The 23,280-nt window shown below is 43.6% G+C and overlaps 1 protein-coding gene across 1 annotated transcript in view; it reads left to right on the top strand.

Moving 5' to 3' along the window:
- ttyh2 (tweety family member 2) overlaps positions 1-23,280 on the top strand; it is a 260,383-nt gene that overhangs the window by 64,291 nt on the left and 172,812 nt on the right. The window contains 1 exon segment of the mRNA XM_084330305.1: positions 19,411-19,522. Coding sequence (XP_084186431.1) covers positions 19,411-19,522 — 112 coding nt within the window.

Raw genomic sequence — 23,280 nt, 5'->3', positions numbered from 1 at the left:
ATATATATATTACTTTTATATTGCTTTTGTTTTTCTTGATTTTACTCGTGGGTAGGTAAATAACTAAAAACACACACACTGTCTAGAGACAGTGGCTCAGGAGGTAGAGTGGTCTAGACTGAGACAGTGTCTCAGGAGGTAGAGCAGTCTAGAGACAGTGTCTCAGGAGGTAGAGTGGTCTAGAGACAGTGTCTCAGGAGGTAGAGCGGTCTAGAAACAGTGTCTCAGGAGGTAGAGTGGTCTAGAGACAGTGTCTCAGGAGGTAGAGTGGTCTAGAGACAGTGTCTCAGGAGGTAGAGCGGTCTAGAGACAGTGTCTCAGGAGGTAGAGCGGTCTAGAGACAGTGTCTCAGGAGGTAGAGCAGTCTAGAGACAGTGTCTCAGGAGGTAGAGTGGTCTAGAGACAGTGTCTCAGGAGGTAGAGCGGTCTAGAGACAGTGTCTCAGGAGGTAGAGCGGTCTAGAGACAGTGTCTCAGGAGGTAGAGCAGTCTAGAGACAGTGTCTCAGGAGGTAGAGTGGTCTAGAGACAGTGGCTCAGGAGGTAGAGTGGTCTAGAGACAGTGGCTCAAGAGGCAGAGTGGTCTAGAGACAGTGGCTCAGGAGGTAGAGTGGTCTAGAGCAGGGGTTCCCAAACTTTTCAGGCCGGGGCCCAGAAAATAAGGCGTCAGAGAGCCGCGGCCCAATGCACATCGTCTGGCTTTTTCTTTTTTTTTTTTTTTTTGCCAGGCGACCGATTTTTTAAGCCAAATATCACTTCAATCCTATTAAGTTAGTTCAAGTTAGTTATTCATTTATATGTGCTATTTATGAGAGGGCTAACTTGTTGCAAAATAATAATGATAATAATAGCCTCATTAAAATACTATTGTTGCTTCGGTTGTTTTCAGCGTTTTATGTGCATAATCTGTTATTTAGTTTGAAATGTTCGTTGAAATAAGTAGATTTTTCGTTTTTGTTTATTTATTAAACCATATAGTCACATTTTAGAATACAATAGAATAGAATTTTAGAATACAACTAGAAACACTGTCCTGGCCTGCTTCTAAGTTCAGTGGCCTGACAAAAAAAATTAAAATTAAAATTAAAAAAATAAAAAATAAAAAAAATATATTTTTTTCTTTTTTTAATTTTTTTTGAATTTTTTTTTAAATCATCTCGCGGCCCACCCGTGGCTGCTCGCGGCCCACCTTTGGGTCGCGACCCCGACTTTGGGAACCACTGGTCTAGAGACAGTGTCTCAGGAGGTAGAGTGGTCTAGAGACAGTGGCTCAAGAGGCAGAGTGGTCTAGAGACAGTGGCTCAGGAGGAAGAGCTGTCATCTGGTCATTAGAAGATTGATTCCAGCTCCTGTGTGTCGAAGTGTCCTTGAGCAAGACACTTAACCCTTAACTGCTCCTGATAAGCAGGTTGGCACCTTGCATGGTTGCCTTCATCGTCTGTGTGTGAATGTCTGAGTGAATGGGTGAGTGTGAGGAATGAGTTGTAAAGCGCTACAGTATATGAATGCAGTCCATTTACTATTTACATAAAAAATAAACAGAAAAAAGGAATCTTATTGAGAATTTGATATGACTTCCTTGAATCCGTGGAACATGTTTGTTAACCTTTTCTTTTTTGAGAAGAAACTAGATTAAATCAAATTAAAATTGTGTTTTCTTCTCTTGTATTGAACACATTTTTGGTGGGTATAGCACACACCAAATTTGTTATTTATGCCTGGCTACCCGAGTTTTGCAAAAAAGAGATAGAGATAGATAGAGCTTTAAGAGGCTATTTTCAGATAACACTGTTTTTCAGAGTGTCTAAGAAAATATAAAATGTTTGTACTCCACTAGTGTCACGCTAAATATTTGGTCAGCTATTTGTTCATGTACTATATTAGTATCTGATTACATCATCATTGCAGACATTTTGCTTGGCAAATGGCAGGTGATTGTAATCAAATAACAGGTGATCATCGTTAAATGAGAAGTGAGGCCAGTCAGCTGTGTTGATGTCACTGTGACCTATCGGTAGGGAATGCCTCATGCTGAGAACACTCTGGTCTTATAAAACTGTGTGCGGGACCCAGGTCTAGAACTGCGCCCTGAGAGAGGGAACTGCGCCTTGAGAGGGAGGTTTGCCCTGAGAGGGAGGTACGAAGGGTCAAAGTGGCTATCAAACAGGGAAGGTAAAGACGGTTTTAAACTGTAATTCAGAACTATTTTGCCAAATTTTACTACTATTTTATTTTTAAAATAATTTTTCTATTTTATTGCAGATTCAGATTCCTTTATTAAGCCATTTGTGTAAAAACACATTGGTAATTGTTGCGGCATTACAGTGTATGCATTTTTTCATAATTTTTTTCACAGTAACACCAATAATAGCTGACAGGAAGTAAATGTGGGTCTACGCTGTTACCCTAGCAATGCAATGCAAAACTGAAACCATCTCCTCAGTGCTGTTGTGATTCTGGTCTTCACCCCCCCCCCCCCCCTCTCCTCCCCCCTGCCCATACCTCCCTCTCCTCCTCCTCCCTGCCCATACCCCCCTCCTCCTTTTAGCCCATACCCCTCCTTCTCCTCTTAGCCCATACCCCTCATCCTCCTCTTAGCCCATACCCCTCCTTCTCCTCTTAGCCCATATACCCCTCATCCTCCTCTTAGCCCATACCCCCCTTCTCCTCTTAGCTCATACCCCCCTCCTCCTCCTCTTAGCCCATACCCCCTCCTCCTCCTCTTAGCCCATACCCTTCCTCCTCCTCTTAGCCCATACCCCCTCTTCTCCTCTTCCTCTTAATAATAATAATAATAATAGATTTCATTTATATAGCACACTTTAAACTCAGTGAGCTCTCAAGGTGCTTCGCCCATACCCCCTCTCCCCCTCCTCTTAGCCCATACCCCCTCTCCTCCTCCTCTTAGCCCATACCCCCTCTCCTCCTCCTCTTAGCCCATACCCCCTCCTCTTCGCTGCCAGTAAGCTTGTGTCCACTGCTGTCCCAGTTGTCTGCTGTCGACAGCACCATTCCTCCCAGGTGTCAGGCTGTTCATTCACTTCCATTCATTTAGACAACCATAGTCTTCTTAAGTCTTTCACATCTGCCTTGTTTTGTTTGGTTGAATCGAACCCCCAGTTAATTTACTCTCTTGTCCTGTCATCGTGTGTATGTCGAGAGAGAGGGGGAGAGAGAGAGAGAGGGCAGTTAATTTACTCTCTTGTCCTGTCATTGTGTGTATGTCGAGAGAGAGGGAGAGAGAGAGGGGAAAGAGGATAGAGAGGAGAGAGAGGGGAGAGAGAGAGAGAGATAGGTCCTGTTCCACAAGTCCTTTCTCTCTCTGTTCTCAGAAGCAGGCGCAAGTCATTGTTTTTAAATAGCCTATTGTCATAGCCTATGTCTCTGTGTTTTTAAATCTTCTAAATGATAATTTAATTTAAAATATTTGTAATATCTTATATAGAAATTATTTTCGTCAATTTTCTTTTTTTTTTTTTTCAGGACCAAGAGTGGAATTTTATTCAGAAAAATAGTGTGACTCATCAGTTTTAAATATGTTACAAACTAAATTATGGTGTGTTGGATCCACTTCCACTCTACATCGCCCTCAGTTTTCCTATGCCTTTTTTATGTATTAAGTATATATCTTATGTACCTTAGATACTACTGCTTCATTACATGTGTATATACATTCATACCAATTATTCGCCTGTTCTATTCTCCATCCATCTATCATCCATTGCAACACTATATTATCCAACATCCAGTTGGGGGATCCCCTTTGAGCAGCCCATCAGAGGTTTCTCTCCTCCTCGCCGCCTGTGGTGCTTTTTTCCCCTATTGCTAAGTTTTTAGTGAGTCGTTCCTTATCTTCATCTGGGAGTGTTGCATATTTGGATTTTATGAGTCTGAACTGTTGCATGCTTGATAGAAAGGTAAGGTCTATGTCTGAACTGTTGCATGCTTGATAGAAAGGTAAGGTCTATGTCTGAACTGTTGCATGCTTGATAGAAAGGTAAGGTCTATGTCTGAACTGTTGCATGCTTGATAGAAAGGTAAGGTCTATGTCTGAACTGTTGCATGCTTGATAGAAAGGTAAGGTCTATGTCTGAACTGTTGCATGCTTGATAGAAAGGTAAGGTCTATGTCTGAACTGTTGCATGCTTGATAGAAAGGTAAGGTCTATGTCTGAACTGTTGCATGCTTGATAGAAAGGTAAGGTCTATGTCTGAACTGTTGCATGCTTGATAGAAAGGTAAGGTCTATGTCTGAACTGTTGCATGCTTGATAGAAAGGTAAGGTGACGTCTATGTCTGAACTGTTGCATGCTTGATAGAAAGGTAAGGTCTATGTCTGAACTGTTGCATGCTTGATAGAAAGGTAAGGTCTATGTCTGAACTGTTGCATGCTTGATAGAAAGGTAAGGTCTATGTCTGAACTGTTGCATGCTTGATAGAAAGGTAAGGTCTATGTCTGAACTGTTGCATGCTTGATAGAAAGGTAAGGTCTATGTCTGAACTGTTGCATGCTTGATAGAAAGGTAAGTTCTATGTCTGAACTGTTGCATGCTTGATCGCTAGAGACACTTGCTGGTTATCCTTCTATCGCTTCATTCAGTTTGTACCAAATGAGATCGGCTTCTTAAAAAACGGGCGACATGTTCCTTTAAAAGATGCGTGACCGAAGGAGTAGCTGATACGTTGTGATGTCTATTGTAACTGACATCTGGCGAGCCAGCAGCCGCCCGTGAGCCACGTCTCCGTCACCATGCCAACGCTGTCGCATATCAACTGACCAATTAGACCGCGGCTGCACTGTAACTGACCAAGCTGTCCTCGCTGTGGATCCCCGCAGGGCTATTCATAAAGGCAGTGCCTAGATCACATCGCCCGGAGGGACGTTTCTTTTTTAATGTATTTCAGTTTCAGTTTATTTAAAAAGGGCAGTATACACCTTAATCAACATTACTGTAAATGTGCCAGTTTTAGCCAGTTGGCTAATTCGCAACTGTAGTCCTTTTGGCAAGATCTTATAAAACCATACACCTAAAACAGAAGCATTTAAAGTAAAACAATATTTACAACATAATCCACCATGATAATAGTAAAAACAATAACAAAATATACAATGAACTGATAAGGTCGCTTTCACACAGGGGCTGTTTGGTCCGGACTTTCGGACCAGAATTCGATAGTCCGGTTTTTCGGGTTTGTGTGAATGCGTGTCGAACTCGGTTCGTGGACCAAACAGGCGAACTCTGGTCCGCCTGAAAACGTAGGTCTCGGTTCGGCTTCATCGAACCAAACGCGAACCAAATATAGGAAGTGATTATTATTACCACTGCTCGCAGCACTCACTGCAAAACAAGCACACTGCATCTAATCTCTCTATCTATCTCTCTATCTCTCTATCTATCTATCTATCTATCTATATCTATATCTATCTATCTATCTATCTATCTATCTATCTATATATCTAACTGTGCATCTTGGGAAGAAGGAAGAAAAAACACAGCTTATTATTATTACAGAGGCGCACGGCATTGGATCAATGGATCAATGCCACGTCAATACTATTATTACCTTACCACTGCTCGCAGCATTCATTCACTGCAAAACAACCACACTGCATCTATCTCTCTATCTATCTATATATCTATATATCTGTGCATCTTGGGAAGAAGGAAGAAAAAACGCGGTTTATTATATTATTAATAAAACAGCTACTTGTGGGCACTCATAAAAACAACGTGGTCTACAAGTTGTTTAGCGAGAGGATGGTGGTAATGTGCTTCAATAGAACAATGGATCAATGCCATGTCAAAACTCGGCTCCGCTGATCTGGAGGGCTCCGCAGTCCACACACAGACACACACACGCGCGCGCGCGCGCGCACACAAACGGGCTCGCAGCCACACGGGCTCGCAGCCACACACACATTTCCACTGTCCAATAGACAAGCGCCCTTTTCGACCGCGTGACATTGTTCAGAAGGTTCGGTGCGCTGACAGATTTCTGTGTGAACGCAGGCGAACCAAATGAAGAATGCAACAATGTTGCAACTTCACCCCCAGAACCGCACAGAATCCACCAAAACTATATGTGAAAGCGACCTAAAAGTGGTCACATTTGGTTTGATTTGTTAATAGCCAGGTCTTGAGTTTATTTGTAAAGGTGTGGTAGGTAGCACAGTATCTTATTTCAGTTGGTAGGATGTTCTAGTAAAAAAACTAGGCTGCAGTAAAAAACTTAAAAAAATATTTGAAAAAAGATTTTCAAACATAAACATAAAGACGGACAACACGCTCATCACAGACAAGCTGGATGTAGCCAATTACTTAAACATTTTCTTCACAAACATAGCCACAACACTGGTAAACAAACTACCCTCCCACTCAGGGCATTTTGGGGTAGAACACATCATAGCCTACTACAATAACCTAGGGGTCCGCAAAGACGATTTCAAACTAGAAATGGTAACAACAGCTGAGGTACTAAAAAAAACTGAGCGCCCTCCAACCTAACAAGGCCACTGGCCATGACAATATCCCCTCCAAATTCCTCAGAGACTCAGCAGCCGCCATCACTCCAGTCATCACACACATAATAAACCTCTCCATAAAACAGGGACACGTACCCAAAGACTTCAAAATTACGAGAGTAACACCCCTGCACAAAAAGGGCAGAAAATTAGATGCCCTGTTTCCACAACTTACCTCCATCTCGAAAGTCATGGAAAAAATAGTCTACGAACAGGTCGAAAAGTACCTCGCCACTGACACATGCCTTCTCTATTTGAACGACCACATCAAACAAGAGGTGGACGCGGGCAAATACTGCGGCATGGTCATGCTGGACCTACAAAAGGCCTTCGACACTGTCAATCACTCCATTCTGATTGACAAGCTAAAAGCAATTGGTTTTGATAGTCTATCAGTGAGCTGGATGCAATCCTACCTGGAGGGGAGAGAACAGATGGTGGAGGTAAACGGTACCCTATCCCCCCCCCCCCCTTCCAGTGAGCTGTGGTGTTCCACAAGGAAGCATACTAGGACCGCTACTGTTCCTAATTTATGCAAATGACATGTCGTCAGCTTGTGACTGCAACTTGTTCCTGTTCGCGGACAACTCAGCCCTGCTGGTCTCTGACAAGAACAAGTTGCAGGTTGAAAAAACCTTCAGCTCTGAACTAGGCAAAATCTGCACCTGGCTCGCTGATAACAAACTATCATTACACCTGGGTAAAACAGAGTCCATTCTCTTCGGTTCAAATAACAAACTCAGCAAGACCGACGGCTTCTCAGTTACAGTGGGTGACAATATTGTCATAAGGAAAGATGAAATTACATACCTAGGTTCCATCCTAGAGGCAAATCTTTCTTGTGACAAAATGGCATCCAATGTAATAAAAAAAAAAGTCAACCAATGAACTAGATTCTTGTACCGGATCTCCTCTCTGGTAAACAAGAATACCCTGAAGACTCTGGCAGGAGCACTCATTCAAGGGTACTACGACTATGCTTGCACCTCATGGTACCAAAGCACCTCAAAGGCGCTAAAAACAAAATTACAAACATCACAAAACAAACTGGTCAGACTACTGCTTGACCTTACTCCTAGAACCCACCTCACCCCTGCCCACTTTGACAACCTAGGATGGCTTAGAGTAGACGACAGAGTACAGCAACTTGCAATGGGCCTGGTCTACAAGATACACTACATGACTAAGGTACCCATATACATGTCAAAATACTTCCCAAAGGTCAGTGAATACCACGACCACAACACCAGAGGGAGCTCCACAAATCATGTTAAACCCAGATTCGGCTCAAACAAGGGACTAAACACGTTTTGCAATTATGCCACATCAATGTGGAACGCCCTACCCAAAGCTGTAAAGGAATGTGAATCACTACCCACTTTCAAAACCACTCTCAAAGAGCACCTACGAGAGACTGCAATTCGAAACTGGCCCCTGTAAATGTCCTAACGCAACCCCCTCCAATGTACAATAAATGTCCTATTAAACCCAATAATACACAAGACCCTCTTCTTGTATGTATGTCATATATGTTATGATGAATTGAAAATGGGGGACCTGATGTAAACAAGACGAAAGTCTTTCTCTGGTCTGCATCCCCTTAACAATTGTGTGTATTGAGCTGTACTGTATTGTACCCATTCTGCAATCTGTTAATAAAATTTTCAATCAATCAATCCAAAACTGAGTGGCTCTGACTGCAAAACAGGATTGACTGAAGGAGCTGTGACCTAAACGGACCACATTTTTAATTATAAGGGTTATAAGGATTATAAGGGTTATAAACAACTTTCTAGGTGGAAATTATGACGACGACTTCTAGCTATGCAACTTGAGATGTCCTTCCAGGCAATTGGATCTAGATACTACCGTTGATAAACGTGTCCAGATCATGCAAGGGTCACCATGTGCTGGCTCATCTCTTAAAATGTAGAAGCTTTTGAATGAAGGAAGGAAGGAAGGAACGAATGAATGAATTATGGAATGAATAAAGGAATGAAGGAATGGTGCAGAAACAGTTGTGCAGTCGTTTTGGCCTGCGGTCACAAGATTTTTTAACTCTCTCTGTACCATTTGCCCGCACAGAACTCGGGAAAAACAGCCATTTCCTGTTCTGCCCCATCTACGTGGAACTTATTACAGAAGCAACTGAGGCTCCCGAACCTAATTCCCATTGGAGATTTTAAGCTTCTTATACGCAATATTGAAAGGGCATCCATGGGGGCCTGTTCTTGTTCTTGCTCTTAATTCCATTTATCTTAGATTTTAGTTAGATTTAGTTAGATTTTAGTTACTTGTCTTGTTTTTGTCTGGAACTTGTTTTATGTATTTGTTATGTGTTTGTTTGGTGGATCAGGTCGCTCTTGTAAATGAGACTGTGAGATGAGATTTTTACCTGTATGAAATGAAAAATGAAAGAATGACATTTATATACTATAGTGATTTTCTAGACACTCAAAGTGCTTTACAGTGTGTTGATGATTTAACGTGCCACCGGTGACCCTAATTTAACACGTTGCCAGTCTCAGACTAACACCGTCCTCAGATCATTCAGTATAATTTTTTATTTTTTTTTATCCACTTTTTCTCCCCATTTTCTATTTTTCTCCCATCCCAATTTCGTATTTTCAATTCTTCCCTCCCCTGTCTTGAACGTTGCTAGACTATGCCTCCCACTGGTCGGCTGTAGTGAGGATTGATTGAATTGAATTGATTGATTGATTGATTGATTGAAAAGTTTATTAACAGATTGCAGAATGGGTCAGTACAGTACAGCTCAATACATACAATTGTTAAGAGGATGCAGACCTGAGAAAGACTTTCGTCTTGTTTCCATCAGGGTCCCCCATTTTCAATTCATCATATGACACACATGACATACAGATAGACAGTACTGCTACATCTATACATTTATGACATACCAGATTTTCAAATACAGTACTGTTTGTGATACTAAAAAAATCCAGAAGAAGAGTATATACATTTGACATAGAAACTGTGCATTGGGGGAGGTTGGGTAGGTGGGGTGGGGCTGTACATTGGAGGTGGGGGGGGGGGGGGGGTTGGGTAGGGGGGGGACACACTGTACATTGGAATACTGACATACATTTGACATGGAAACTGTACATTGGAGGAGGTTGGGTAGGTGGGGTGGGGTTGGGTGGGGCTGTACATTGGAATACTGACAAAGCCATGCTTGGTCTTTATTGTACAACTGGGTTAGGACATTTGTATAGGATAGAAGCCTTGCATCACGTGTCCCCTCCGGTACACGAGGAGGCAGCCTGTCGCATCTTTTCACCGCAGCAGCTCGAACTCTCAGTGGCAAGGAGTAACGCGTGGGAGGCTCACGCTGCCCCCGATACTTCCTGTTTCCGCCGCACCGGTGTCACCCAACCGACCTGTAGGAGTCGCTGTCCACAACGTCCAATCCCCACCCACCGGCTTTCCCACTCTCTAACACTGCCAATTGTGTTAGTATGACGGCCGGCCAAGCCGGTAGCAACGGCGAGAGCTGGGCTCGATACCAGCATCTCCTGTGTTAGTGGCGAGCGCCTTGCCCACTGCGCCACTCAGCCGCCCATTCAGTATAAATCTTGTTGCGTGTCCATGATACTGTCCATAATCTGCTCACTTCATCAAGTCAAATTCCTTGTGTTTTCCTTAGAGTACGGAGGTCAAACATTCTGCATGTAATCAAACGGGGGCTTTGCCCACAATGCTATTCAGAATGCAGTTTCAGGCTACAACCCCTCACAAAAAGCCAAAGTCCCAGACGATACTTTCAGTTGGTAGCACAAACAACCACTCAACTTGTAGCCTACCCCTGTGCCACACATAGGCCTTTTACACCGTGCCGGAGTCGGTTCCCGAACGTAATGTCCAACCGGCCGGCGCGTTCACACCGGGAATAATTGGTTTGGAACATGAAAAATCGGTGCTCAGTGTTTTCTTAGAGGGCCGAACTAAAGCCTCCGTCATGTTCCGAACCAATTATTCCCGCTGTGAACGCGTCAGCCGGTTCGAGATTACGTTCGGGAACCGGCTCCGGCATGGAGCCCGGCCGGTGTGAAAGGCCTATCAATGGCGTTTGTCGGTTGATGATTGTTTGAGAAATGGCATCTGCGTTCTTCATACAAATGGCTTAAAGGGGAACTATCTTATAAATGGCCTCTTTCAGTGTTTAGCATTGTTTCCTAGCTATGTGGACTTATATTAATATGATCTATGTCTCTAATTCTCATATTGGCGCATTCTTCCAATTCTCCTCTCACAATATTCACCCTCACTGAACTGAGTCATCTGAAAATGTGCTGATTTGTGATGTCAGAGAGACTCAGCTGCATGTTGAGACTCACACACTCAGCACAGTTACCATTGTGGTTGGAGACTCAAACAGGTCCAGGCTCAAAACGGCTTAAGATCTTGAGGTAGAAAAATGCTGTTTTTGAGGACTTGGTTAGAAATACAAAACAATGAATAAAAAAAATTACAGAGGTGTTCCATAAACTGACAGGAATTGTGTAAAAGTGCCCAAATAGTGAAAGAAATAGTAAAATAGTTCCCCTTTAAAGAGGAGCTGACAATAAGGTTTTTTGCATAATGGGTGCAACAAATGTTGCCCCAAGTCTCAACTACAACCGTGTGAAACAGAACGTTTCTGTTTACAGAAGAACTCGGAGATAAAAGCTCAGCCGTAGCAATAACACTGCTTTTTTTCAGCCCCACTGACTATTCCAGGACCTCTTTTTATGGTTGCAGATCAATTTAAGCTTTTTGTTTTTCATTGAACTCAAACATTTAAGTGGCTTTGGGGTTATTTTGAAATCTACAAGGGCCACGAATAGCAATTAGCTGTGGTCTACGCAGTACACTGCCTGCATATCAGGGGGACGTTCATAGTTTTTCTCTCACTGTGAGCAAGGCTTTTAATAAGCAAACCTGACTGAGGGCTGCCCAAGACAAACATTCATCTCTCTCTCTCTCTCTCTCTCTCTCTCTCTCTCTCTCTCTCTCTCTCTCTCTCTCTCTCTCTCTCTCTCTCTCTCTCTCTCTCTCTCTCTCTCTCTCTCTCTCTCTCTCTCTCTCTCTCTCTCTCTCTCTCTCTCTCTCTCTCTCTCTCTCTCTCTCTCTCTCTCTCTCTCTATATATATATATATACCAGACATGTGAGTCACTGCAGTGTGGGAGGTTAACCAGCAGGGGTTCTTGTCTAATTATCCTCTCCCATCATTGTTTTAATTATGGTAATAATAAGATCATCCTGTTCTGCTCCTAAACCAGACCAGACCACCATACTGTCACACACTCATAAAGGAGCTGGGTTCAAATTCAATTATTTGCATTCTTCCAAGTAGGGATGTCCCGGGCCGATCACGTGATTTTCCGAAGATCGGGATAAAAAAATTAAAAATCTGGATTTTTTTATTATTATTATTCTTTTTTTACTTTTTTTATTTTATTCAACAAACATGACCATGTTCACGTCTTAAACTCATACTGAGGCCTTAGTTTTGGTTTTAAATTGCATATCATCATTCATTTATTTATTGTCACACAGAGCAGAAGAATTTTGCCAAAACAAACCAATAGTATCCAGTTGCAGAACGGCAGACCAGCCACACTATCAGACCCAAATGTAATTTTTTTTAACAAATTTTTCCAATTTCCAATTTCTCACATTACATTCACCCTGAATGTTGACATTATACAGGTGAAAAGTTAACTTCATTCAAGCGAGGCATTGCAATCCTTGACATAAATCATTTGATGTATAATTAAATCAAAGGAAATGCGTTTGGGTCTGAGAGGCGTGCTTCATTACTTCAGGCAACCAACTTGCGCCTAGCACACCCCCGCGGCAGAGCGCAGCGGCAGCGGCAGGCGGCAGCGGCAGAGCGGCAGCGGCGCGCAGGTTGCCGCACGCAATCCCCCCTGTTTTAACATCGACGGTTAGCTCAACTCGTTCGCCGCCTTGCTGTGGAGCCTGCGGTCCAGTTGGTGACAAGTTCGAATCACTTCAATTTTTTTTTCTTTTTTTCTTACGTTTAATTAATTTATCGCCTCTCTATATAAACGTCTTTCTTTCGCCGGTTAAGTTTAGGCATTCTTTCGGAGTTGGTTAAGGTTAGGGTTAAGTTTAGGCATTCTTTCGGAGTTGGTTAAGGTTAGGGTTAAGTTTAGGCATTCTTTCGGAGTTGGTTAAGGTTAGAGTTTGTCGCAGAGCATGGCAATAGAATGCAGCCTATTTCCGCGCTGCCGCTCTCTCGCTCTGCCGCGGTCACATGGGCGTCGTGGCCAATCAGAGAAACGCTGAACGCAAGTTGGTTGCCTGAAGTATTGACGCGAGAGGCGTGGCTGGTCTGCCGTTCTGCAGCTGGATACTATTGGTTTGTTTTGGCAAAATTCTTCTGCTCTGTGTGACAATAAATAAATGAATGATGATATGCAATTTAAAACCAAAACTAAGGCCTCAGTATGAGTTTAAGACGTGAACATGGTCATGTTTGTTGAATAAATAAAAAAAAAGTAAAAAAAAAAAAAAAAATATATATATATATATATATATTTTTTTTTGATCGGATCGGGAAAGATCGGTATCGGTAGATACTCAAAATCACATGATCGGGATTGGATCGGGAGCAAAAAAACGTGATCGGGACATCCCTACTTCCAAGTAATTTAATTTATCTTGTAATGAGTCTTGACTCTTGATGAATCTGATTAACAAGGGGGAAAATTGGCTCGTTTCATAAAAACTAAAATCATCTTGAAACAAGAGACACAAGAGTGAAGGTGGTTCTTTATTGAGACAGTAGGAATGCTGAGAGGGAGACAGAGTAGGGGAGACACAGGAGAGAAGGTTCTCTATTGAGACAGTAGGAAGGCTGAGAGGGAGACAGAGTAGGGGAGACACAGGAGAGAATTATCTTTATTGAGACAGTAGGAAGGCTGAGATGGAGACAGAGTAGGGGAGACACAGGAGAGAATAATCTTTATTGAGACAGTAGGAAGGCTGAGAGGGAGACAGAGTAGGGGAGACACAGGAGAGAAGGTTCTTTATTGAGACAGTAGGAAGGCTGAGAGGGAGACAGAGTAGGGGAGACACAAGAGAGAATAATCTTTATTGAGACAGTAGGAAGGCTGAGAGGGAGACAGAGTAGAGGAGACACAGGAGAGAATAATCTTTATTGAGACAGTAGGAAGGCTGAGAGGGAGACAGAGTAGAGGAGACACAGGAGAGAAGGTTCTCTATTGAGACAGTAGGAAGGCTGAGAGGGAGACAGAGTAGAGGAGACACAGGAGAGAAGGTTCTTTATTGAGACAGTAGGAAGGCTGAGAGGGAGATAGAGTAGAGGAGACACAGGAGAGAAGGTTCTCTGTTGATAAACTAAAAACAGGTACAACTTGACAGACGGTGGTTAGAGATCAGGGTCCTAAACTCAGAGGAGATCATTTCAATCTTTAGAGCGCGTTGGAGGTCATTCCATGAGCCATGAATTGAAAATGGGGGACCCTGATAAACAAGATGAAAGTATTTTTCTGGTCTGCATCCCCTTAACAATTGTGTGTATTGAGCCGTACTGTATTGTACCCATTCTGCAATCTGTTAATAAAATGTTCAATCAATCAATCAATCTAGAGGTATCAAAGTAAAATACTGATCTGCCACGTTCCGAGCAAACTTGGGGGAATGTAAGAACTAGCCAGTTACTAGAATGGGTCACATACAGTACGTTCTACAATTCCATTCCAACACAATTATTAGCCTGTTCTACTCTCCATCCATCTATCATCCAATTGCAACACTATATTATCACCGACATCCTGTTGGGGGGATCCCCTCAAGTCAAGTCAAGTCAAGAGTTTTATTTGTCACGGCATACAAGTATACAATGAAATGCGTTCAGCGTTTGAACATCCCAGGTTTCTCTCCTCCACGCCGCCTGTTGTGCTTCTTTTTTTTCTTCTATTGCTAGGTTTATAGTGAGTCGTTCCTTATCTTCATTGGGGAATGTCTGGGAGTGTCGCATATTTGGATTTGATGGTGGCTTTTGTTTTTGATCTTTTGTGATGTTTCTTCAAGACTTGTACAAGAAAACGTGTACAGCCCATGGGGGCTATTCCATGTGATATCTCGGGGCTATACAAATACATTTGATTTGATTTACAAATCGATTCGATTTGTGAGTATCCTATCCATCAGCGGTAGTGAATCTGAAGGCATCTGAGTGACAGAGTCCAGAGGTTTAAGAGTTGAGCTGCAGCATGTCTTTTTTTTTTATCCACTTTTTCTCCCATTTTTCTATATTTTCTCCCATCCCAATTTCGTATCATCCAATTCAACCCTCCCCTGTCACGAACGCTGTTTCTTGCCTCCCACAAGCCGGCTGCAATGTGGACTAAGTCATACATAGCACAAGTCCCCTCCAGTACTTGAGGTAACAGCAGTCGCATCTTTTCACCTGCGCAGCTCGATCTCAGTGTCGAGGAGTAACGCGTGGGAGGCTCACGCTGCCCCCGACACTTCCTGATTCTACTGCGCAGGCGCACCAACCGACTTGTAGGAGTCACTTGTTCACAACGTTCGATCCCCACCCTTCAGTTTTCCCTCCCCGTAATACGGCCAATGTGTATTACTGCGGACGACCAGCTAAACTGAAAACAATGTGGAGAGCTGGATTCGAACACGCGAATCCTAGCGTCTCCACACTGGTGGCGAGTGCCTTGCCCACTACACCACCTAGCCGCCCAGCTGCAGCATGTCTATAAACTACCTGGCATGGTTCCAGTTTCACTGCTGATAGTGATTCAGAGTGCTAAACTTTCAGTTTCAGATACTGAGAGTACCTATCTGAACTGATACTGGACATTATAGACCTACATCATCAGTTTGGAGTCATTGTATACAAAGGATTGAGATATTTACATCATTTTACATTTACATTTAGTCATTTAGCTGACGCTTTTATCCAGAGCGACTTACAAGTTCTGTACGACAAGTCATCAGGAAGGGCACAACTCTATCAGCTGAGTAACAATGTTCATCAAAGTGTTGAGTGCTACAGTGTAGGTTAGTATAATTAGGACAAGTGCATGACAGTAAGGTTAGTTAGGGTTTGATAAACAAAAGAAGAAGTGCGTCTTTAGTCGCTGGGTTTCGGCTGTCCTAACTGTGGTGGGCAGTTCGTTCCACCATTGTGGGGCAAGGACCGTGAATAGGCGACTTCTCTTTGATGACCCGCCCGGAGCTCTGATAGGAGTGGGTCTGAGGCGGCCAGAAGATGCAGAGCGTAGGGGTCTTGAGGGTGTGTAGTTAGAGACCATTGACCGGAGATGGTTATAGATATACTGTATAATACACGTTTCTCCATTAGAAAGACATTATCTAACAGTGGCTCAGGAGGTAGTGCGGTCGACTGGTAATTAGATTCCGTCTCCTCCCAGCAGCGCGTCCTCCTTGAGCGAGACACCTAACCCCCAGACAGCTCCCAATGAGCAGGTTGGCACCTTGCATGGTTGAATGCGAGGCATAAGTTGATAAAAGCTCTATATGAAATGTAGTCCATCTAACATGATTCTGTGTGTGTTTATTTTTTTTAAACGCAGCAAATCAAGTCACTTCGCTTTGATTTCGGCCATGTTTCAGATTTTAGAATCGGGGGGGAATTCTCTGATACCGAGACTCGTGGTTTAGCCTATCGATACCAATAAATTATATCTAGTCTCAAAATCGTACTCAAGTAAAAGTCAGAGTATCTGGCTAAAAACACACTTGAGTAAAAGTAAAAAAGTTTCTACTTTTAAATGTACTTAAGTACTAAAAAGTTAAAACTTTTTTTCTGACTCTATTCTTCTGATAGCAGGTGTTTAATCAAATATCCCCACTTTCTAGTCTTGCACAAGGACCAATCAGCACGGGTATGGGTGGGTTAATCTTTGGCCAGAGAAACAAATATACTAATTAAAATGGTTGGACCTGCGAGATTTGTACTTTGTACTTTGTAGGTCTGCATTTTAAATGTAAGGAGTAAAAAGTATGTTTTCTCAAGTTACTCAAGTTCTTTACACCCCTGCCAATAACCAATATCAGTATCGGAGTGCATCCCTACTGCCTTATGGCTCAACCCCCCCACCTGCTTCCCATTTGGTCCCCGGCCTTGGCCCCCATCTGGAGTGTCTTTAATGTTCTCTAGGATGAGCCGGCAGATGGAGGGTGTATTTATAGGTCTGATGTATGGACAGAGGCCATGATTAATAGGATCGGGGAGACTTTAATGGCTGTGGCTCTCAACAGGGGGCCCCGGGGGTCCCTGAGGGGGGTTCCAGGGGGTGTCCCCCAGACAAAATGGAAAATCATTTAATTTCACAATTTCATTCACTAGAATTTTAGATAAGAAACGCATAAACGTGCATACACGCAAACACACTAGCTCGAGGCTACAGCTTGCAGATGCTCACAGAGGCAGTTCTAGATGTGTGTGTGTGTGTGTGTGTGTGTGTGTGTGTGTGTGTGTGTGTGTGTGTGTGTGTGTGTGTGTGTGTGTGTGTGTGTGTGTGTGTGTGTGTGTGTGTGTGTGTGTGTGTGTGTGTGTGTGTGTGTGTGTGTGTGTGTGTGTGTGTGTGTGTGTGTGTGTGTGTGTGTGTGTGTGTGTGTGTGTGTGTGTGTGTGTGTGTGTGTGTGTGTGTGTGTGTGCATTTGATCCAGTAAAACAAGCCTCCTCCACAGATGGGCAGAGCAGAAACATAGAGAATGAATTTCATTCATTCATCCATTCATCCATCATTGACTTTAATGGTGACAGGAACCCCTTTAACAAGCAGGCTCTCTTTTTATTTGTACCCCTTTTTACAAACGTCCCCCGATAAGACAAGAGTGAAAGTGCTGAGTAATCAAGTAACAGAAGCCAATAGGGAGAGGTCGATAGAAGAGAGTCGGACAGGAAGTAAAGATGGTGATAAATCACTCACCGACCCATCTGTTTCCTGTCTCGTCGGTCCGACCAGAGACCATAGAGATGCGTAGAGTGAACGCTCCCTGTCTACACAACACAGCCACAGTGTTTCCCATTAGAGGCGAAACCAGAAAACTCCACTTGTTTTCTACCCAGAAGACAACTGCATCCTCCTCATTTGAGATTCAGTGGTGGTTGGAACACTGAATTATCCACATTTACTGAGTGGAAAGAGTGATTGGGGTCAGTAACCTCATTACAGAATAAATCGGAGCCTCTAGGTGGCGGTATACACATGAGAACAGTTGATCACCCCTACATGTGTTGTAGAAGAAGATCACCTGACTCACAGGATCTTTCAGAACCGCTCACTCTATGTATATCTCTATGTCGCGTGATTTTTTTCCGTAGCCTATGCGTGCGAAGACGCTCTCTGATTGGCTAGCCGCGTACAGCGAAGACCCTCTCTGATTGGTTTAGCGCCGAAGGGTCTCTTCCGCCTAACCCTAACCCTAACCTTAAGCTTAACCCTAACCCTAACCTTAACCCTAGCCCTAACTCTAACCCTAACCCTAACCCTAACTCTAAGCATAACCCACTTCGAAAGAGGGCCAAAGCATAACCACTTTGAAGCAGATAATATATATGTACAAGGCGGAAGAGACCCTTCGGCGCTAAACCAATCAGAGAGGGTCTTCGCTGTACGCGGCTAGCCAATCAGAGAGCGTCTTCGCACACATATGCTACGGGAAAAAATCATGCCTCTATGCCAGAGACCTTTCAAAGTCCTCCTCACTTCCTGTAATGTGTCATGTGGGCTAAACAAGGCACGCCATTGGCTGGTTTACTGCACCATTCAATGATGGATGCAAAGGCTTCGGTCGAACGGGACTCTTTATTTTAGAAATCGAGGTAAATATCTTAAAGACTTGAAGGTGTTCTGAACATAAATCGACGTGTAGATTCGGCCCCAAAAACTAGTTTGTTTGAGACCTGTGTCCGGCCATCTCACAGTGTTAACGGTTAGCGCCTGTGTAAAAGTCCCGCCCACTTAGGAGACAGGATCTGTTCCATTTTCATCCCATTGACGAAGCTGCTTTTTAAAATGTCCTTCCTGTATAAGAACGTCTTTGGTCAGACTCGGTGTCCTGCCAGCTCCTCCCCCCACTGTAAGTAACAGTAATATGTAGGGGTGTAAATATTTGACCCCACAACGAGTCGATTAGATTACGATTCTTCAGGCAACGATTCAATGCATCATGAAATCTCTTCATTTGACTACGATTCGATTGGATGCGATTTGATACATTTTCGATCTTCCCCAAAGAAATTGGAATACAAAATGTGGCTGGGGGAACTGATTCACTCAGCATGAATGGACTATATGGACTATAACTAACTAAATCTATATTAAATATATATATATTTGTTTATTAAAACAAATTATAATTCTAATCTACTAACATTTTGAAAATCGATGCAGTTGAATCGTCACCTTAGGATCGATGCATTGCGATGCATCGATGCATTGTTACACCCCTAGTAATATGAAATGTTCAGAAATGCCATGAATGGGGAATTCTGGGGAACTGGGGAATAACCTATTCAGACTAGGGACAGACTCATGCACACACCCTATATGGTAAATGGTGCATTTATATAGCGCTTCTATCCAAAGCGCTTTTCACTTTGTTCCTCACATTTGACCCAGTCACTCACACATTCACACACCGACGCCGGAGGCGACCATGCAAGGTGCCAACCTGCTCATCGGGAGCAGTTAGGGGTTAAGTGTCTTGCTCAAGGACACTTTGACACGCTGCCCCGGGAGGAGTGGGAATCTAACCGGGAACCTCCGGATTACCAGACGACTGTTCTATGGTCTAACTGGTCCTCTCGAAACCTAACGTGTCCTTCGCTCTTGTCTCTTCGCAGCGTGGCGGTGGGTGTTGGTTTCTACGGCAACAGCGAGACCAATGATGGCGTGTACCAGTTGACCTACTCCCTCTACAATGCCAACCAGACACTGAGTGGAGTGGACCGGCTGGTGCGTACTACACACATACATACATACATACGTACATACATACATACATACATACATACATACATACATACATACATACATACATACATACATACATACATACATACATACATACATACATACATACATGCATACATGCATACACCCACACATCATAATTTATAAATGTATTTAAAATAGGGACAATACATATTAATGAACATTGTAAATATACCAGATTGTAGCCAAAGGTTCATTTGCATCTGTAGTCCCTTTGCAGGTTGATTGCGAATGTACATGAACGTCATAATCACAAGAACAGACACCAGTACATGTACAAGTTACTAAATTACATAAACTTCACAACCATAGAAAATAGACAATAGATTAAACAAACAATGACCATATAATAGAAATGATTGGAAGAGTGTAACATCAACACATACATGTATCAAGAGCTTTATATACTGTATGAAAAAATAACTGAAAGTTAGTTATGGGATCAGTCCATGCAGAAGAAAAAACAGGTGTAAGGCAGTAACTCCAGTTGAGTTTCCGCATCTTGCCCCCTGGGACAGTTCAAGACACAGACAGTTCAAGACACTGGGACAGTTTAAGTCACTGAGACAGTTCAAGACACTGGGACAGTTCAAGACATTGGGACAGTTCAAGACACAGACAGTTCAAGACACTGGGACAGTTCAAGTCACTGAGACAGTTCAAGACACTGGGACAGTTCAAGACACTGGGACAGTTCAAGACACAGACAGTTCAAGACACTGGGACAGTTCAAGACACTGGGACAGTTCAAGTCACTGAGACAGTTCAAGACACTGGGACAGTTCAAGTCAGTCACTGGGACAGTTCTAGTCACTGGAACAGTTCAAGTCACCTGGGTGCTCAAGCTATATAAGAGGATACATGTGTAGTAGATAGTAAATATTATGAATAACTTACTCAGTCAAGTGGATCCGGTTAATAACAATTTATTAACCAGAGAAGATCAAATGTTACAACAAAGTAATAGAGAATATGGCTGGAGACCTTTCTGGACACCGATCAGCTTCATCAGTCGGGTAAAAGGCCTCGACATCCCACTCAGGGGTCGATTATATACAGAGGGGGGAGGGGGGGGGACAAAGACATGGGGGAGGGGACGAAGACGATGCCTTCTCACATGCCTGCACCACATCTGCATACTATAGAAGACACAAAACTGTGTATATGAAACACTGTTCTGACTCAAAGCACACGTATACATTACTATCAATAATCAGTTTTATTGACACATCCCCCATTACTGTTACAGCATAGAAGAGTTGTTCTTGCCACTTACATACACTAGCGATATGCAGAATTGTAGATGGTCCTCAATTAGTCTGTAGTCTGAGAGTTTTGGACACCAAGCCCCATTTTCTACTCACCAATGACATTGGCAAGCGGTAGAGTTTGTTTCTCAGCACAACCCATTGCTGTTCTTCATACTGGATGTGCCCACAACTCTGGCTAGTTAGCAGGGTTCGAATTTTTTCATCTTATAGTACACAAATAACAAAATCGTTGGTAAACAAATGTGATTTGACACGTTTTACTTATTCATTCTTTAATTCAGCCACATTAATTCATAGTCTGTAGACATTGTAGACGTTGTAGCGTGAATGAAGTCACCAGCTGTAAAATAACTGAATGTAAGTCGAGCTTTGTCGAGTGCGGATCTCCTCCAATGAATGAACAAAAAGCAGGCGCGTCGGGCACGTTTTAATTATTCATTCTTTAATTCAGCAACATTAATTCATACCGTCTGTAGACATAGTGATATGGCATGATGTCAAATTGTGCGGTCTCGTTGTGAGCATCCTTGATGAATGAAGTTAACAGCCGCCTACATATGTAGTGTCTTATGTAGTCTTATGCATAATTGCACATAGTTCATGTATAATATTGTAAAATAGCTTAGACATAGCCTACTTGCATAGAATAGTCATGTATAATAATTAGGGATGCACGATAATTATCGGGTCGATAATTATCGGGTCGATATCAGCAATTATGACGTCATCCCGATAAACCCGATAAAAGTATTGATAGCTCCGATAATAAAAAAAATTATTATTATTATTTATTTGTTTACACTTTTTTATTTATTTTGTAACTTTTTTATTTTCATGTCAACGTTCACACGCACAATATATGCTTACTTAGGATTTGACTTGATTCAACAACAAAGCAGTCGGGGCAATGGCAAGCCGAAAACTGTCGAAAATGTGGTTATTTGAAGTTTGGATTTTTTTTTTCACAACTGAGGTAGGTAGATTACATTTTTAGAGACTATAGGACCGAAAAAAGGTACCGTTGGGTACCAGTATCGATTCACAGGTACCGGTACCGTATCGGTTCAAATCGATAGGTTATGACTATAACCAAGTTCTGTTAATAATGGTGACGCTCGGCATCACTACTGCACTGTACCTCGCACGTGCACGCGCACTGAATAAAGACCACAATGTACCTTTATATCCCAATATTCGTCATATCAGCTTACCTACATAAGCAGGGGTGGGGCCACATACTCGCCTCCTTCCCAAGCTTTCACCACAAGGTGAGATCAAGGGCAGCAGCGGCGTCTGATGCCGAGCGTCACCATTATTAACAGAACTTGGTTATAGTCATAACCTATCGTTCTGTATCATAATGGCTCCGCTCGGCATCACTACTGCACAAGGGAGGCCGAGCGAGAGCCATCGGCCGACAAATACACCCCGCTGAGGCCCCCCACAACCATCAGATCAGGGAGGACCGAGCCCCCCCCGACCCCCCCTAATGGAGGGCACCCCCCCTATTGGAGGTTCCCGGGAGGGCGATGGACCCGACCGTGCGAAGAGGCACTCAAGCAACTCAACGCACAGGGTGAGCAGACCGTGGCCTGACCCCACGACTACACACACGCACAACCCGCATGCCACCCGGGAACGAACGGAGGGAACAACCTCGTTACTGCCCCCAGAAATCACGGGGTCAAGAGCAAACCCAACCCCGCGGCAAGGCCGTAGCAGCGGAGCGCGAAGGAAGACCCAGACCCACTGAAGGGACTGGATCCCCTGGAAAACGGGGGCCCGGAGAGGTCAATGACGCCAGGCATCAAGACCCCACCAGGCGGTCACTTAGTGACACCGCCGCCCACATCGCCAGCGTATCCGTAAGCACACAAAAAAGGTTAACCAACGGAAGCAGGCAGCGCACCGGGGAAAACCAGGCAACAGGCTGTAACCTGAGCCTGGAGCACTGCGGACGAGACAGGCGCCAAAGGAGTCAGCTGAGAACAGCCCCCCTGGCGGAAGGGGCGTATGCTGCCGTTGTTGCATGACCAAGCCTCCATTTAAAAAAAAAAAACCCACCCAGAGGGGTTGAGGCAGAGAAGGCTGACATGATTGGCAGACGTCATGAACGTGCAGGGGCACCCTCAACCGGGTAACCCGGGAGTTGACACTGCTCCAACACACCAGGGAATCAACCACCTTGTCGTTACCCAATGCGGTGGTTGTTCCTATAACCCCTCAAGAAAAAACTCCAAAACACACCTGCGGGTACACACTGGCTATACCGCAGTACAAGTGTTTCAGTTTTCAAAAAAGGGTTATCCCAGGCCTACGGGTCGACGAAACATTACTTCGGACCGGGCCCGGCGATACGGGAAGCACAGGGTCACCAGAGGAGGTCAAAGACCACCCCAACAGGCCCCTCTTCGCTATGCGTGAGAGAGGAGCGAAAAGAATGGAGAA

This window comes from Notolepis coatsorum, assembly GCF_963971535.1.
Source record: "Notolepis coatsorum genome assembly, chromosome: 15".
Lineage (NCBI taxonomy): Eukaryota > Metazoa > Chordata > Actinopteri > Aulopiformes > Paralepididae > Notolepis > Notolepis coatsorum.
Note: the sequence above shows the minus strand (reverse complement) of the source record. Positions and strands in the feature narration are given on the sequence as shown.